This window comes from Jaculus jaculus, chromosome 17, assembly GCF_020740685.1.
Source record: "Jaculus jaculus isolate mJacJac1 chromosome 17, mJacJac1.mat.Y.cur, whole genome shotgun sequence".
NCBI lineage: Eukaryota > Metazoa > Chordata > Mammalia > Rodentia > Dipodidae > Jaculus > Jaculus jaculus.
In genome coordinates, this window is record NC_059118.1 from 15,096,278 (window position 1) to 15,112,987 (window position 16,710).

Genomic DNA, 16,710 nt, shown 5'->3' on the forward strand with positions numbered 1-16,710 from the left:
GCAGTAGAGCGTCCAGAGTTGCCCAGATAGCTTCTCGCATATTCTTCTGCAGTTTAGAAGTTGCAGTTTGAGCCAGGCCTGGTGGTGCATGCCTTTAATCCCAATACTCGGGAGGCAGACGTAGGAGGATCTCTGTGAGTTCAAGGCTACCATGAAACTACAAATTGAATTTCAGGTCAGCCTGAGCTAGAGTGAGACCCTACCTTGGTGGGGGGGGCGGGGGTAGTTGTACTTTGGGCTTGGGATATGGAAGAAAGTCCCTTGACAAAGATTCTGGAAGGTAGTGCCTGTGCTTCCTAGTGCGTCCAGCAGGAGGTGCATGGTGACTTGTTAAGTCTGTGAGTTCCTCTGGTGACCTGATCTCTCATTGTAAACTTGCCTTCCCTATACACCTTAATAGTTTTTCTGTCCATTAATGAACATTACTTACTCAGTTATTTCATTAGATTATGTGACACATCTTCTCACTATATCATTTTTTCTCTGTTAACTGTAAATCTCCTATATAGAACTTTATCTCATTTATTAATTTTTAAAATTTTTTTTGTTTATTTATTTATTTGAGAGTGACAGACAGAGAGAGAAAGAGGCAGATAGAGAGAGAGAGAATGGGCGAGCCAGGACCTCCAGCCACTGCAAACAAACTCCAGATGTGTGTGCCCCCTTGTGCATCTGGCTAACATGGGTCCTGGGGAATGGAGCCCCAAACCGGGGTCCTTAGGCTTCACAGGCAAGTGCTTAACCGCTAAGCCATTTCTCCAGCCCCCATTTTTTATTATTATTATTATTATTATTATTATTATTATTATTATTATTTTGGTTTTTCGAGGTAGAGTCTCACTCTAGCTCAGGCTAAACTGGAATTCACTCTGTAGTCTCAGGGGGGCCTTGAACTCATGGCGATTCTCCTACCTCTGCCTCCTGAGTGCTGGGATTAAAGGCGTGTGCCACCACACCCGGCTATCTCATTTATTATTATTATTATTTTTTTTTTTTTTGAGGTAGGGTTTCATTGTAGTCCAGGCTAACCTGGAATTCACTAAGTAGTCTCAGGGTGGCCTCAAACTCATGATGATCCTCGTACCTCTGCCTCTCGAGTGTTGGGATTAAAGGCGTGCACCACCACGCCCGACTTATTTATTATTTATGTAGTTATCCTAAAGTAGGGATTATACTAGAGGACAGTTGCTGAATTTTGTCCCTTTAGTTTTTAAAGGAATGTGTTCTGTCTTAACAATTTCCAGTGTTTCATGACTTCTCTTTCCTTTTCTTCCTTCTCTCTTCCTCCTTACTTTCTCTTTTCTTGGTGTTTAGTCACAGCCATTAACAAAGCATTTATTTTATTTTATAATATTCATTTATTTGAGAGAAAGAGAGAGAATGGTCACACCAGGGTCTCCAGCCACTGCAAAGGAACTCCAGACACATGTGCCACCATGTGCATCTGGCTTACGTGGGTCCTGGGAAATTGAACTTTGGTCCTTAGGCTTTGCAAACAAGCACCTTAACTACTAAGTCATCTTTCCAGCTTTTTATTGACAACCTTCATACCTGTACATAATGTACCATGATCATAATCACCTCCCATGACCCTCCTTTGTCCCCCTCCACTGCATCCCTTCTTCTTTTCAACTACTCCTTCTGTTTTGATGTTATAATGAAATGGTATATTTTATGCTGCATCTGTTTTACCACAGTAACAAATAAAATAGACTCCTGGTGGTGCACACCTTTAATCCCAGCCCTTGGGAGGCAGAGGTAGGAGGATCACCATGAGTTCAAGGCTACCCTGAGACTACATAGTGAATTCCAGGCCAGCCTGGGCTAGAATGAGTCTACCTCGAAAAACCAAAATAAATAAATAAAATAAATTTTAAAAATAAATAAATAAATAGACCCCTTATAGCAGAAAACACTCATTTCAAGCTGATTTTAAAATTATATTTTAGAGTTTTATGGTTATAAACTTTTTATACTTTTATTTTGTCCAAAATTGTTTCTATGATAGTAGCACTGTAATATTCATTATATTAAGTTCTTTGTTCTTTCTCTAATCCTGCTCTGTTTTGGGACCTGGACTTTTGAATGTTAAATTCTAAGCCTTCTCACTGTCTTCTCTTTTGAAACAGACTTTGCTTCCAGGACTTGCTGGCCCCTCTGGGGAGCTGGCTAAGCCCACAACAGGTGTGGCCTCCTCATCTACTTGTGGAAGTGGTGACAAGGTCTATGCTTACCAGATGGTTCGCACAGACTCCCGGGAACAGAAGCTAGATGCCTTTCTGCAGCCAGTGAGCAAGACCCTGCCCAGCCAACCCCAGACTCCTGTTCCAGGGGATAGTATGGAAGGTTCTGGTGGTGAAGCCAGGCAGCAAGATGAGGAGATGCTTGAACTCCCAGACCCTGCTGAAGTAGCTGCCGAGAGTTGGAGCCCAGAGGGACCTGGAGTGCAAGGGGCTTCAGAGACAGTGCAGAAAGCAGCACCCAGGTAGTGCCTGCTGCGGAAAGTGAAGCTTGCCTCCTCTGTTCTTCTAATGGTTTTTGGTTTTTAAGGTAGGGTCTCGCTCTAGCCCAGGCTGACCTGGAATTCACTATGTAGTCTCAGGGTGGCCTTGAACTCATGGTGATCCTCCTACCTCTGCCTCCCAAGGGCTGGGATTAAAGGTGTGCACCACCACACCCAGCAGGAGTCTATTTTATTTGTTACTGTGGTAAAACAGATGCAGTATAAAATATACCATTTCATTATAACATTAAAATAGAAGAGGGAGAGTTGAAAAGAAGAAGGGATGCAGTGGAGGGGGAAAAAGGAGAGTCATGGGAGGTGATTATGATCATGGTACATTTTTAAAATATATTTTATTTATCTATTTGAGAGAGATAGAGAAAGGAAGAGAGAGAGAATGGGCGCACCAGGGCCTCCAGCCGCTGTAAATGAGCTCCAGATGCATGTGCCTCCTTGTGCCTTTGGCTTAGGTGGGTCCTGGGGAATTGAACTGGGGTCCTTAGGCTTTTCAGGCAAACGCCTTAACCAGTAAGCCATCTCTACAGCCTGCCACCCCTTTTAATGTGTGGGTGTGTGGGAGAGTGTGGGCATGCTTATGGAGTCAGAGGAAACTTGGCTTAGTGCTCTTTGTCTCACCTTATTTAAGCAGGGCTTCTCTCTGTGGATTCTTGCTTTGCTATTCTTCTCTTCACTTCCCATGAACTTCCAGGAAGTTCTCTTGTCTCCAACTTCTCTTACCATTAACGTCCTGGGTTTACAGAAGCCTGCTATGGCTTCCCTTCTGTTTGGTAATGTGGGATCTGGGGAAGACTGAGTGTTTTTATCCACCGAGCCATCTCTGGAGCCCCTAAATGATCCAGTTGCTCACTTTTTCACTTGACTAGGGCAGTGCTAAAACCTTGTCCACTGACTGCCCTTGACTGGTGTGTGAGAGCCACCACCATGTTTTCCTCTGAGAGATCTTAAATGTTTGTGGTCTCAAGTATGAGTTAAACATACATCAGAAAGAACACAGATACAGTCTTTGTTTTATTTTTTTAATGTTTTATATATATTTATTTATTTGATAGACAAAGAGGCAGAAGGCCGGTGGAGAGAATGGGCTTGCCAGGGCCTTGAGCCACTGCAAATGAACCTAGATACATGCGCCACCTTGTGCACCTGGCTTATGTGGGTCTTGGGGAATTGAACCTTTGTCCTTTGGCTTTGCAGACAAGCACCTTAACTGCTAAACCATCTCTCCAGCCCCAGTTTTTGGGTTTTTTTGTTTGTTTGTTTGTTTTTCGAGGTAGGATCTCACTCTTGTCCAGGCTGACCTGGAACTCACTATGTAGTCTCAGGGTGGCCTGGAACTCACGACGATCCTCCTACCTCTGCCTCCCAAGTGCTGGGATTAAAGACGTGAGCCACCACGCCTGGCCCCGGCACTCCAATTTTTGTTTTGAATAAAGTGTTAAGTATATGTATGATGTGTTATGTATGGGTGTGTGCATGCTACAGTCAGTGTATGTGGAGGTCAGAGGAAAACCTTGGAGTGTCTGTCTTCTCCTTGTGCTAATTTGAGACAGTCTCTCTTGTTATGCCTCTGGGAAGGCCAGACAACTGACCCTTGAGTTTTGGGATTCTCCTGACTCCTCCCATTGCTATAGTTGGGATCACAGGTGCATGTACCACTTTTTGTCTGGCTTTGCATAGGTGCTACAGGTCTGAGCTCCAGTTAGCAGGCTGTGGAGCAAGTGCCTTTAACCGTTGAGCCATCTCCCTAGCCTGTAATAAAACATTTTGACAAAATCTCAATGCCAGTGGGTGACTAAAGAAAAAAGCCTAAAATAGCTTTTCCATCCTAGCCAAAGCTGATGTCACTCTTTTCAGAAGCAGCACTTTCTGGATTCAGTTTCCAAATTTCCCAAAGCAGACAGGCTATTGGCAAGAGAGAGAGAAAAAAGGACAGGACTGATAATTATAAAGGATGTTATTTAGCTTTGAGCATTTCTAGCACATGCTCTATAGGTAGGCGCTCAGCGACTGTTTCACTGAGGTCTGTAGGGTGAGCCACTCGTTCTTCACTTCTTTGTACAGCTACTGACCCTGACGCTCAATTCAAAATCACTTGGCCAAGGTGCATGTTCACTTGGTGGGTGGCTGCCACCAAGAGTTTCGGCAGTGAAATAACCATTTCTATTTGGAGAAGATGCTTAATTCCAATTTGCTCATTCCTTCATATTTTACATGTGTTCTCTCTCTTAATACTCTCAGCAACCTGCCAGGGAAGTATTTCACTTGTTATCGTTCAGGGAACCAAGGAATATTTAGCACACAACAGTCAAAACTTTTTAAAGCAGAAATCAGATTATATCACTCCTCTGCTGAAAACTTTTCGGTGTTTTCCTTTAGCTAAGGGATCCAAATCTTTCATTCTCTTCCTCATGGGCTTCAGCCATACTCTCTTATGGCTGATGTAAACTGCCCGAGCTTCTTGCCCTCTGGTTGTCCTGGTTGTCCCTGCTGTTCCCTCAGCTGAGAAGATTCTGGCTTCGTGTCACTCAGGTCTCAACTCAAATGTCCACTTAGATAAACGATCCCTCTTGTCTTACATCCCCATTATTATGTTGTTACCTGGTTCTAGTTTCTTCCAAGCATCTGTCACTATTAATTTTTTTGTTTTTCTGGGCTGGGGAAATGGTTTACCAATTAAAGGTGCTGGCTTGCAAAGCCTGATGGCCAGGTTTGATTTCCCAGTACTCAAGTGAATTCAGATGCGCTAATTGGGACATGTGTCTGGAGTTCATTTGCAGCAGCAGGAGGGCCTGGTATGCTCATGCTTGGTTGGTTGTTCTCTTCTCTCTGTTTCTTTCTTTTCCCCTCCTTCTCCCCCTTCCCCTTTGCTCAAGTATAATTTTTTTTCTTGTTTTTTTTTTTGTTGTTGTTGTTTTTGTTTTTCGAGGTAGGGTCTCATTCTAGCTCAGGTTGACCTGGAATTCACTATGGAGTCTCAGGGTGGCCTCGAACTAACAGCAGTCCTCCTACCTCTGCCTCCTGAGTGATGGGATTAAAGGCATGAGCCACCACGCTGGGCCTTTCGGTTTTTAGAGGTAGGCTGACCTGGAATTCACTATGTAGTCTCAGGGTGGCCTTGAACTCACGGTGATCTTCCTTCCTCTGTCTTCCAAGAGCTGGGATTAAAGGCATGCACCACCATGTCTGGCTCATCATGTATATATTTTAAAAATATATATATATTACTTATTTATTAGAGAGTGAGGGAACGAAAGGGCATGCCAGGGCCTTTAGCCACTGCAAACGAACTCCAGATGCATGTGCCACCTTGTGTATGTGACTTACATGGGTACTGGGGATCAAACCTAAGTCCTTCAGCCTCACAGGCAAGTGCCTTAACCGCTTAGCCATCTCTCCAGCCCTTCGTATATAAATTAAAAATGTTAGCCGGGCATGGTGGCACACGCCTTTAATCCCAGCACTTGGGAGGCAGAGGTAGGAGGATCGTCATGAGTTCAAGGCCACCCTGAGACTCCATAGTGCTAGGTCAGCCTGGGCTAGAGTGAGACCCTACCTTGAAAAACAAAAAAAAAAAAAAAGTTGGGGCTGGAGGGATGGCTTAGTGGTTAAGGCATTTGTCTGCAAAGCCAAAGGACCTTGGTTCAATTCCCCAGGAGCCCCGTTAGCCAGATGCACAAGGAAGTGCATGCATCTGGAGTTCGTCTTCAGTGGCTGGAGGCCCTGGCATGCCCATTCTCCCCCGTCCCCTGCCTCTCTCCCCCTCTTTCTCTGTCAAATAAATAAATATTTTAAAAAATGGCGGCACACGCCTTTAATCCCAGTACTCAGGAGGCAGAGGCAGGAGGATCACCATGAGTTTGAGGCCACCCTGAGACTACAGAGTGAATTCCAGGTCAGCCTGGGCTAGGAGACCCTACCTTGAAAAACGTAAAACCTTTTTTGTGTTGCCATTTGACTTTCTTACTAGAAGGTAAGCATCTTGAGGGTAGGGTCCTTGTCTAATGTGCTCATTGATACATGCAGTTAATGCAAAGCACTGTCTGATGGATGGGTAGACGAAAGATGAGTGAGGCTTGAGAAGGCCAAGATAGGCCCCCCACATCCTGGTCATGGACAGCTGTGGGGCCAGATACTGATCCGAGGGTTGTCAGATAAGCAGTGTGCCATAGAGTAGACAGTCACTGGCCTGCCACAGCATGACTGCAGGAAAAGAGCCACTGGCACAGGAAGAGACCTTCCCAAAGCATAGCACACAAAATTTGGCTGGAATAGAACTAAAAAGGAAGAGTAATGACATGCCAGTTCTTTTTCTTTATGGTAGAAAGAGACATCGGGAAGACTCTGATGTCGAGATGATGGAAAATGACTCCCCGAAGGAAATGACAGCAGCGTGTCACCCCCGGAGAAGGATCATTAACCTCACCAGTGTTTTGAGTCTCCAGGAAGAAATTAATGAGCGAGGCCATGAGAGTACGTAAGGGACTGCAAGGGTTTGGGAAATGCAGAAAGCATTCCTGTACCGTGTGTTTGGAGAAGCCTGTTTTCCTTTAAAACCATAGAGGTTTCAACTGAAACACTGTTGTCAAGAGGAAGAACGGGGTCACAATGCGTTTAGTTAGTTGGTGCTCTCAATAAATGATATAAGTCAAATAAAGCAGTCATTTCCGCTTAGCTTCGGCTTGAACTGAAAAGACCATGATGGCCAGCAACGATCTTAGCCTTTGCAGTGGGGTTTGCTGTTTTCTTATAGACTTGTAGGTGGCTTGGGCTCAGATCGCAGGCCATCTCTTATGTGTGATTGCACCATTTTTCCTTACCTCTGTAAAGTAGCTGGGCATGGCGGCGTGCACCTTTAATCCCTGCACGCAGGAAACTGAGATAGGATTGCCATGAATTCTAGCCCAGCCTGGTCTGCAAAATGACTTGCAGGTCAGCTTGGGTTAAAGTGAGACCCTGCCTTGAAAAACAAAACAAAACTTTTTTACCTAGGCCACTGATCAAATTGGAAATCAACTATCAATGAGTTGTTAAGGAGGCATCTAATATTTTTATGTCTTGTAGATTAATAGGTACCACCCTCAAAAATAGTTTTTGAGACTTCCTGGGTATGGAACTGCATCCTAGTTGATATTACTTCAAAGGTTTTAGGAATTAAATGGGGGACAGAGCCAAGAATTAGGTATGTAATAGCAATTAGCCCTCAGGGCCATCTGGCCACATCTCATGAGTCTGTAATGCTCCAAGAATAGACTTCGTTGTACAGAGCTCCAAATAGCAGCTCTGTGCTTGAGCCTACATAATTTATCTGTGACCTTTCCATTTTCATCTGCATGAATTTCTTTATTAAAATAAATTTAATCACTATTCTAAAATGCATCTTAAAAATAGATTCATCTAAATTATTGTTACTTTTTAATTTGTTTTTGTTTGGCTTGTTGAGGCCCTCAAGTGCTATCCCCATGTATGCTAGAATTACAGGCATGTGCCACCATGTCTGGCTCCTGATTAATTTTTTAAAGGATTGAGTAGCTTTGGGAGCAGTCCATACCTTTAATCCTTAACCTTTTAAAACAGCTGCTCTGAGTCAGGGGCCTCTTTTGAGTTTTTTCTCTGTCTCAGTAACCATTTGTCTTAAGCCAGCACAGAAAGGCCTGAATGTGTCTTTCCTTGAATGCTTTCTCTTAGTACTTTGGCCTTTGTTTACGTGCGGCCACAGATACATTGGCTGTCTCCACACTCAGGCATGGTGAAAACTTCCTCCGACTGAGCTCCTGCCAGATGTATGAGTGGTGGCCAATTGGCTTCTGGTTTTAATTTCCATGAAATTTTGTTCTAGTTGATTTTTTCTACGGCTCTTCGGGCTGGGAGCTCCTGAAGCAGCTTTAATAGGAGGATAATGGACTGCTACTTGACTTAGTAGCAGTGTTCTCTGCAGTGGTTTTAACTGAGAAACTTCCTCACATGTGGAGGGTATGAAAGATACCTCAACAATGGTTTTGAGTAGTATCAGAATGTGCAGTATAAAACCAACCTGTACCAGGTGTGGTCAGGTTTGGAGCCTTGCTGAGGCCGAGGTGATGGGTCTTAGTGGTCAGAAATTGTATATTCATGGGCACTACCTCAACTCTCAGATGGTGTTAGGATGGGAGCATGTTTTCATCCCCGGTAATTAAAGATGAGGATGTGGAGAATGGAAAGGAGCTCCCCAACAGTCTGGAACAAGCCCAGAGCAGGGGTGGCACATGCATCTAGTTCTAGCTACTGTGGAGGCCGAGACAGGAGGATCACTTGAGCCCAGGAGTTCCAGGCCAGCCTGGGCAACAAAACAAGACCTTATCTCTAAAGCAAAATAAAAAAACAAACTACAAAATAAAAGAAACACCAAGCTCAGTAACATACCTTGTCAATGGTAGGTTGTCACTGGCGTGGCCTTTGTGAAGGGAGGGTCATATAAATATAATTTAAAAAAAAATTTCAAGCAGAGAGACAGAATGGGTGTGCCAGGGCCTCTAGCTACTGCAAACAAACTCCAGATGCATGCAAAGCCAGGCCAGCAGCCTGTGCAGGACAAGCACATGAATCATGATCCCATAGGCCAAGGCTGTGTCTTGAGGCGGGGAGCTCTGCGCGTGCATCTGTGGCATTGGGAGTGCCGGAACGCTTGGCACCGGCACGGGAAGAACTCTGCTCAGCTTCTGCTTGCTCAAAACTTCGTTCGCCTTTGGGGAAGTGAGTGTTGTCCTCTGTGCAGTGTGCTTTCGTACAAGCCCTTCCTGGACTGCATGAACACCGAAGACGCCACGTGCGCGCTCTGGAAGCTCCGCGGCGCTGTCTGGGAAGGGCTGGCTGTGGGGCCTGTGCTGACGGCTTCCTCACACAAACTACAGGAAGCAGCTTAGCGTTGAGTTCAGTGTTAGACAAGGATTTCTTACCTCTTTGGTATTGTTAGTGTGCTGCCTGTTTAGGGATGTGTCTGTCAAAGTTGTCATTGTCCTTGGGTCCTGGCACAGTGCCAGACATGTGGATGCAGTCCTACTTGCTAAAGTAGTGAGTAGCATGATTGAGGAAAGTAGATGGGAGATGAAGCCCGAGAATCTCTATTCTTTTTTGGGGGGGGGCTGGGTTTCGAGGTAGGGTCTAGCCCAGGCTGACCTGGAATTCACTATGGAGTCTCAGGGTGGCCTCGAACTCATGGCAATCCTCCTACCTCTGCCTCCTGAGTGCTGGGATTAAAGGCATGCGCCACCACACCTGGCTGAGAATCTATATTCTTTTCTTTGGTTTTGGTTTGTCGAGGTAGGGTCTCGCTCTAGGCCTGGGATTCACTATGTAGTCTCAGGGTGGCCTCAGGCGATCCTCCTACCTCTGCTGGGTTTAAAGGCTTAGAATCTCTATTCTAAAGGGTGTCAAAGTTCAACTCTAATAGGTAACTTTCTTTTTTAATTATTTTTATTTATTTGAGGGTGGGGGCTGATAGAGAAAGGGTAAAAGAGGGAGAGAATGGGTGTGCCAGAGCCTCTAGCCACTGCAAACAAACTCCAGATGCATGTGCCACCTGTGCACCTGGCCTATGTTAGTACTAGGGAGTCAAACCTGGGTCCTTAGACTTTGCTGGCAAGTGCCTTAACTGCTAAGCCATCTCACCAGCCCAGTAACTTTTTTTTGAGGTAGAGTCTCACTGTACACCAGGCTGACTTGGGATTCACTGTGTAGTCTCTGACTGTCCTCGAACTCATGGTGATCCTCCTACCTCTGCCTCCCAAGTGCTGGGATTAAAGTGTGTGCCACCACACCTGGCTTCCCAGTAGCTTTTTTTTGTTGTTGTTGTTCATTTTTATTTATTTATTTGAGAGTGACAGACAGAGAGAAAGACAGATAGAGGGAGAGAGAGAGAGAATGGGCAAGCCAGGGCTTCCAGCCCCTGCAAACGAACTCCAGACGCGTGTGCCCCCTTGTGCATCTGGCTAACATGGGACCTGGGGAACCGAGCCTTGAACCGGGGTCCTTAGGCTTCACAGGCAAGCGCTTAACCGCTAAGCCATCTCTCCAGCCCTCCAGTAGCTTTTTAAAAAACTTATTATTGACAATTTCCATACATGCACACAGTATATCATGATCATAATCTCCTCCCTGCCTCCCTCTGCTGAATCCCTTCTTTCCAAATAATCCCTGATATCTATCTATCTATCTATCTATCTATCTATCTATCTATCTATATAAAATTTATATATATATATTATATATATATAAATATAAATTATTATATATATATATATATAATTTATCTGACAGAGAAGAGGGAGAGAGAGAGAATGGGCACTCCAGGGCACTGCAAATGAACTTCAGACACTTGTGTCCCCTTGTGTATCTGGCTAACGTGAGTCCTGGGGAGTTGAACCTGGGTCCTTTGGCTTTGCAGGCAAACGCCTTAACCGCTAAGCCATCTCTTCAGCCCTTTAAATTTTTTTTTAACATTTATTTTTATTTATTTGTTTATTTGACAGAGAAAGAGAGTCTTTTTTTTTTTTTTATTTTAGAATTTTATTGTACAGCATGTTTTAGTTCCCACAGGGAAAATGTGGAAGGCTTCATGAATTTGTGTGTCATCCTTGCACAGGGGCCATGCTAATCTTCTCTGTATTGTCCAAATTTTAGTATATGTGCTGCCAAAGTGAGCACCCTGTTCTGTTTGATGTCATCATTTTTCCTCTGTTTCTGTTATGCAGGTCTTGTGTAGGTAGTGTTAGCTACTGTGAAGTCATGAATGCCAAGGCCACTTTTTGTCTTGCAGACAGTATTGCGAAGGATTCCTCCCCTTTCTTTAGTTCTTTTTAAAAAAAATTTTTTTGGTTCATTTTTATTTATTTATTTTAAGAGTGACAGAGAGAGAGGCAGATAGAGAGAATGGGCGTGCCAGGGCCTCCAGCCACTGCAAACGAACTCCAGACGCATGCGCCCCCTTGTGCATCTGGTTAACAAAGGTCCTGGGGAATCAAGCCTCAAACCGGGGTCCTTAGGCTTCACAGGCAAGTGCTTAACCGTTAAGCCATTTCTCTACCCCCCTCCTTTTTTTAATGACTTTTGAGTCTCCCCAGTGGTCACTGTCATTTGAAAAGAGAAACTTCTCACCAGAAGTGAGAGTAACATTAATATATGAGTCTAAACATAAGTATTAAGAGGCAGTTTGGTGGGCATAATTTATTGTTTAACTAGACAGCAGTAATGATTTACCCCCTAGGCCTTATGACCTCCTCAGCCATAGGCTTTTGATTAGGCTTTCAATACCAGGCAGGATTTCCCGCCCATAAAGTGGTGACCTCTTGAACCTGGTGCATTTATCCACCCCAGGTGGGTATACGTTTAGTTAACAAATGCAGTTAATTAAGGAATTAGGGATTAAACTTAACCGTAGTGCCATAATTTTGATCTAATTAAATGGTGATAAAGGGTGCCATAATCTATTTGAGATCATTTGGATGTGAAAATGTGCTTAATGTTTTGCTTCCAGACAGAACTTGAGTTTACTTCCTTGGTCTTTGGTGCATAGACTTAGGCGTGAGTGGGTGATGTGGTAAGCAACTGGCTGCAGCATTAGGTAGAACGAAAGAAGCTCTGTGGAGAGAGGCCAGTCAGCAGTGTCTTGGGCTGAGATCCCCTGAGAGGCCTGGGAGGGCGTCTGGGTCACTTCAGACAGCAGGGGGCGCTGGCAGGCATCCATCGGGGAATGGGGCCTGTGCGTAGCACTCAAAGGACTGGGTCTGTTTCCTTCCTTCAAGACCTGTCCTTACTTAGCTTTATGTGCTGCTGCTTCAAACAGTCTAAACCCCAAAGCCTCAGTTGGCTTTAAAAAAAAAAAAGTGATTTGAGTGTGTGTGTGTGTTTACACGTGCATTGCACACCAGGGTCTCTTGCCACTGTAAACTAATGCTTGTATGGCTTTTCATTGGTGGCTGAGAAGTTGAACCTGGGACAGCTGGCTTTGCATTCAAGTACCTTTAACTGCTAAGCCATCACCCCACAGTCTCGGTTTTGAAGTAGGGTACGGGGTTTGGTTTGTACATAGCAAAGGATTTTATTCCATTTTAGTCTTTACAGAGTGAAACGCACAGAAGTGTCTAGAGCCTGGAGAACAGTTATTGTGGGCACGAAATATAAGCCTTGTGAGTCCTGAGGAGAGGCTGTGCACACCTCCAGGGAAGAAACCCCTGGGCTGGGTGAGTCGGTGCTGGCCCTCCCTTCCCCATGGCCAAGGTGCCCGCAATGGCTGGCGATGGCAGAGAAGGCCAGGAACACTCTGTGGAGAACTCTGGCCTCATTCCAGTGGCTCGCTGTTTCCTCCAGTGCCTCATTATTCAAGATGATTTGATGTTCTCCAGCTTTTAAAATAATTATTTTCCGCCTACACAGAACATCCTGTAGAGACATTGAGTTTCCAGTGGGAACAGAGGGGAACATTTATTCTGAATATGAAGATAAGCCTCTTTATTGGGGGAGGGGGTTGTAATTGCAGAACTTATGTAACAGTGAAAATGTACTTGTGGTGCCTAAGTATATGGAAAAGGTACCGTGAAAACAACACAGGCTTGTTGCTGTGCCCAGACCCTTGCCTGGTTTTCTTTTGCTCTTCCTCTATTTCCTCTTCCTTTCTGGTATATTTTCTTCTTTCATTGAAATAATTTGTGAGGCCTACAGGGCACAGCTCAGCAGTAAAACATCAGCCTGATGGGCGAGGCCCTGGGCTTGAGCTCTGTCATTGCTGAGATAGTGCGCATCCAGATATGTTAGCCAATAGGACATCGTGTTGCTAGACAACACCTGTGAGAATACCACTTTCTTAACGAACAACCTTGCTCTCACCTTTGAAGCACTTGTGCCTGTCCCTCATTTCTTTCCCTTCTCCCTAGAGGTAGCTGTTACCCTCATGTTGTTGTTATTGTCTGTGTTTTGATAGTTTCACAATCTACGTTGATGTTCATAAGAATTGTTTAGTGTGGCAATCTTCAAACTTAATATAAAGGAGGCTGGGCCTGTAGCTTAGTCCGTGAAGCACTTGCCACACTAACATGAGGACCTGAGCTCTGTGTGCAGTACCCATGGCTCCTGGAGCCCTGTACTGGGGAGTCAGACACAGGAGGACCACTGGGGCTTGCTGGCCTCCTAGTTGGTGAGCTCCAGGCCAGTGAGAGAACTGTCTCAAAAAGAGGTGGACGGGCTGGAGAGATGGCTTAGCGGTTAAGTGCTTGCCTGTGAAGCCTAAGGGCCCTGGTTCAAGGCTCGATTCCCCAGGACCCACGTTAGCCAGATGCACAAAGGGGGCCGCGTGTCTGGAGTTCGTTTGCAGTGACTGGAGGCCCTGGTGCGCCCATTGTCTCTCTCTCCCTCTGCCTCTTTCTCTGTCTGTCTGTCACTCAAATAAATTAAAATAGACAAAAAAAAGAGGTGATGTCATACCTGAGGAATGATATCACGTACACTCTGGCACACGCACACACACGTCAATATAACTGAAATTATGTTTTAGATATTATTGATCCTGGCACTTGGGAAGCAGAGGTAGGAGGATCACTGTGAATTCGAGGCTACCTTGAGACTTCATAGTGAATTCCAGGTTAGTCTGGGCTAGAGTGATACCCTACCTTGAAAATACAAAAACAAAAAAATTTTAATTTATTTTTTATCATTGATATCTTCCATAATTGTAGGCCATTTTGTGTCTGGAGGAGCACATTGTAAGGAGTTCTACCCTTACTTTGGCTCTTACATTGTTTTCTTTCTTTTTTTTTTTTTTTGGTTTTTCAAGGTAGGGTCTTGCTCTAGCCCAGGCTGACCTAGAATTCACTATGTGGTCTCGAACTCACTACAATCCTCCTACCTCTGCCTCCTGAGTGTTGGGACTAAAGGTGTGTGCCACCACACCTGGCGGCTCTTACATTCTTTCTGCTACCTCTTCCACAATTGACCCTGAGCCTTGGAAGGTTGATAGAGATGTTTCAGTGCTGAGCACTCCTCTGTCACTACTTTTTAAAAATTTTAATTTATTTAATTTTTTAAAAACTTTATTTGTATTTATTTGAGAGAGAAAGAGGCAGAGAGAGAATGGGCATGCCAGGGCCTCCAGCCATTGCAAACAAACTCCAGACGCATGCACCTCCTTGTGCATCTGGTTTACATGGGTTCTGGGGAATTGAACCAAGGTCCTTTGGCTTTGCAGGCAAGCACCTTAACCACTAAGCCATCTCTCCAATCCTATTTAAATTTTTTGTTTGTTTTGTTTTGTTTTTCAAGGTACAGTCTCACTGTGGTTCAGGCTGACCTGGAATTAACTCTGTAGTCTCAGGGTGGCCTTGAACTCATGGTGATCCTCCTACCTCTGCCTCCCAAGTGCTGGGATTAAAGGTGTGCGCCACCACGCCTGGCTCTATTTAAAATTTTTATTGACATAATTATAGACAATACACCACTGTAATTCCTACTCTCCCCACTTTCCCCTTTGAAGCTTCATTCTCCATCATATCCCCTTCCCCTCTCAATCTTATTTTAATATCATGATCTTTTCCTCCTCTTATGATGGTCTTGTGTAGGTAGTGTCAGGCACTGTGAAGTCATGGCTATTGAGGCCATTTTGTGTCTGCAGGAGTACATTGTAAGGAGTCCTACCCTTTCTTTGGCTCTTACATTCTTTCTGCCACCTCTTCCGCAATGGACCCTGAGCTTTGGAAGGTGTGATATGCAGTGCTGAGCACTTCTCTGTCACTTCTTCTCAGCACCATGGTGTCTTTTGAGTCTTCCCAAGGTCACTGCCATCTGAAAAGAGAAGATTCTCTACCAAAAGTGAGAGTAGCATTAATATAAGGGTATGAACACTAAGAGAAGTGCTTACTGGGCAGTTTGGTGAGCAGTTTAGAGAGAGAATGGGTGCACCAGGGCCGCTGAACCAACTCCAGATGCGTGTGTCCCCTTGTGCGCATGTGCAACATTGCTCGCTTGTGTCACTGTGCGTATGTCTACATAGGACCTGGAAATTCAGACATCCATTCTTAGGCTTTGCACTCAAGCGCCTTAACCACTAAGCCATGCCTCTGTCCCTAAACTCTGGCTGAAAACATGTGAGGACCAGTTTGTAGTAACACATTCTGGATACCATGTCTTCCTTTATTGCCAACACCAAGGGTTGAGGGTTTTGTTTTTGTTTTTTTTTCTGTTGAGTTCTGTGGGGCACGGTGCAGCCTTTGGGATCTCAGCTCCAGGTGTGAGATGGTTGGTTAGCCTCAACCTTTGAACCATTCCTTGGCTTCTGTCCTTCTGCACTGCCAGAGTCTATTTAGGCCAAAGTTTCTGATTCTTGAGGCTCCTTTTGTTTCTTGGATAAAGCTGGCTTCAGAGTTCTTTCACTTCTCTGGTTCTAACATTGTCTTTCATGTGGCTCCTCTTGCATTCCTCAATCATTAGGACTTCTTTGTTTTCAGCAGGATGCTCAGCTCAGACTCCTTTGCTTGCTTGGTGTCTCTAGCTGTCATGTTTGAGTTTAGAAGTAGGGAAATAGGCTGGTAGGATTCCCTTGCTCACTGTGTTTTTTGTTTTCCAGCTCTCCGGGAGATGCTCCGGAACCATTCTTTCGTGGGCTGTGTGAATCCTCAGTGGGCCTTGGCACAGCACCAGACCAAGCTCTACCTCCTCAATACTACCAAACTGAGGTAAGCCCACGTGTGAAAGCAGCAGAGCCCCAGCATCATAGTCTCTGAGACATGCACAGAGGCTGGGAGTGCAGGTGAGGTGGCTGGAAAGATACAGGCTCAAGAGCGATGCACGTGGCATTCAAATCCAGATTCTACTGTTTTGCAGTTAAGTAACTAAGTTATCTTCCTGAGCTACGTCTAGGGTTTCAAACTCAACTGGCTCAGAGTTTTGTAGGGGATAAAAGGGACTGGAGAGGGCTTGAGACTGCTGGAGTTCAGTTGCCCACACCCCCATAAAATGCTGGGCATGGCCATCTATGCCTGTAACCTTAGTCCTGCAGGGGGCAGAGATCAGAGAATTGCCCAGGCTTGCTGACCGAAATTGGCAAGCCTCCAGGTTGAGGGAGAGCCTCTGTTTCCAGGAAATGCTCAGAAGAGTGATGGGAGAGTCTGATGTGTTCCTCTGGTCTCTGAATATGTGCTGGGTATGCACATCTGCACATACATGTGCAT

At 45.0% G+C, this 16,710-nt stretch overlaps 1 protein-coding gene and 1 non-coding gene across 9 annotated transcripts in view; one reads left to right on the forward strand and one right to left on the reverse strand.

Moving 5' to 3' along the window:
* The window catches only part of Mlh1 (mutL homolog 1), a 62,465-nt gene that overhangs the window by 32,932 nt on the left and 12,823 nt on the right, over positions 1 to 16,710 (forward strand). For 7 of the 8 annotated variants that reach the window (XM_045136653.1, XM_045136652.1, XM_045136656.1 and 4 more), the window contains 4 exons: positions 2,130 to 2,485; positions 6,843 to 6,991; positions 9,116 to 9,250; positions 16,107 to 16,215. In XM_045136653.1, the coding sequence (XP_044992588.1) occupies positions 2,130 to 2,485; positions 6,843 to 6,991; positions 9,116 to 9,250; positions 16,107 to 16,215 (749 nt within the window). The remainder of the gene's footprint in view (positions 1 to 2,129; positions 2,486 to 6,842; positions 6,992 to 9,115; positions 9,251 to 16,106; positions 16,216 to 16,710) is intronic. The other variant, XM_004662054.2, reaches the window with a different exon arrangement.
* On the reverse strand, positions 11,094 to 11,200 carry LOC123455626. The gene has a single exon (XR_006634016.1). It is a non-coding gene; the product is annotated as a U6 spliceosomal RNA (small nuclear RNA).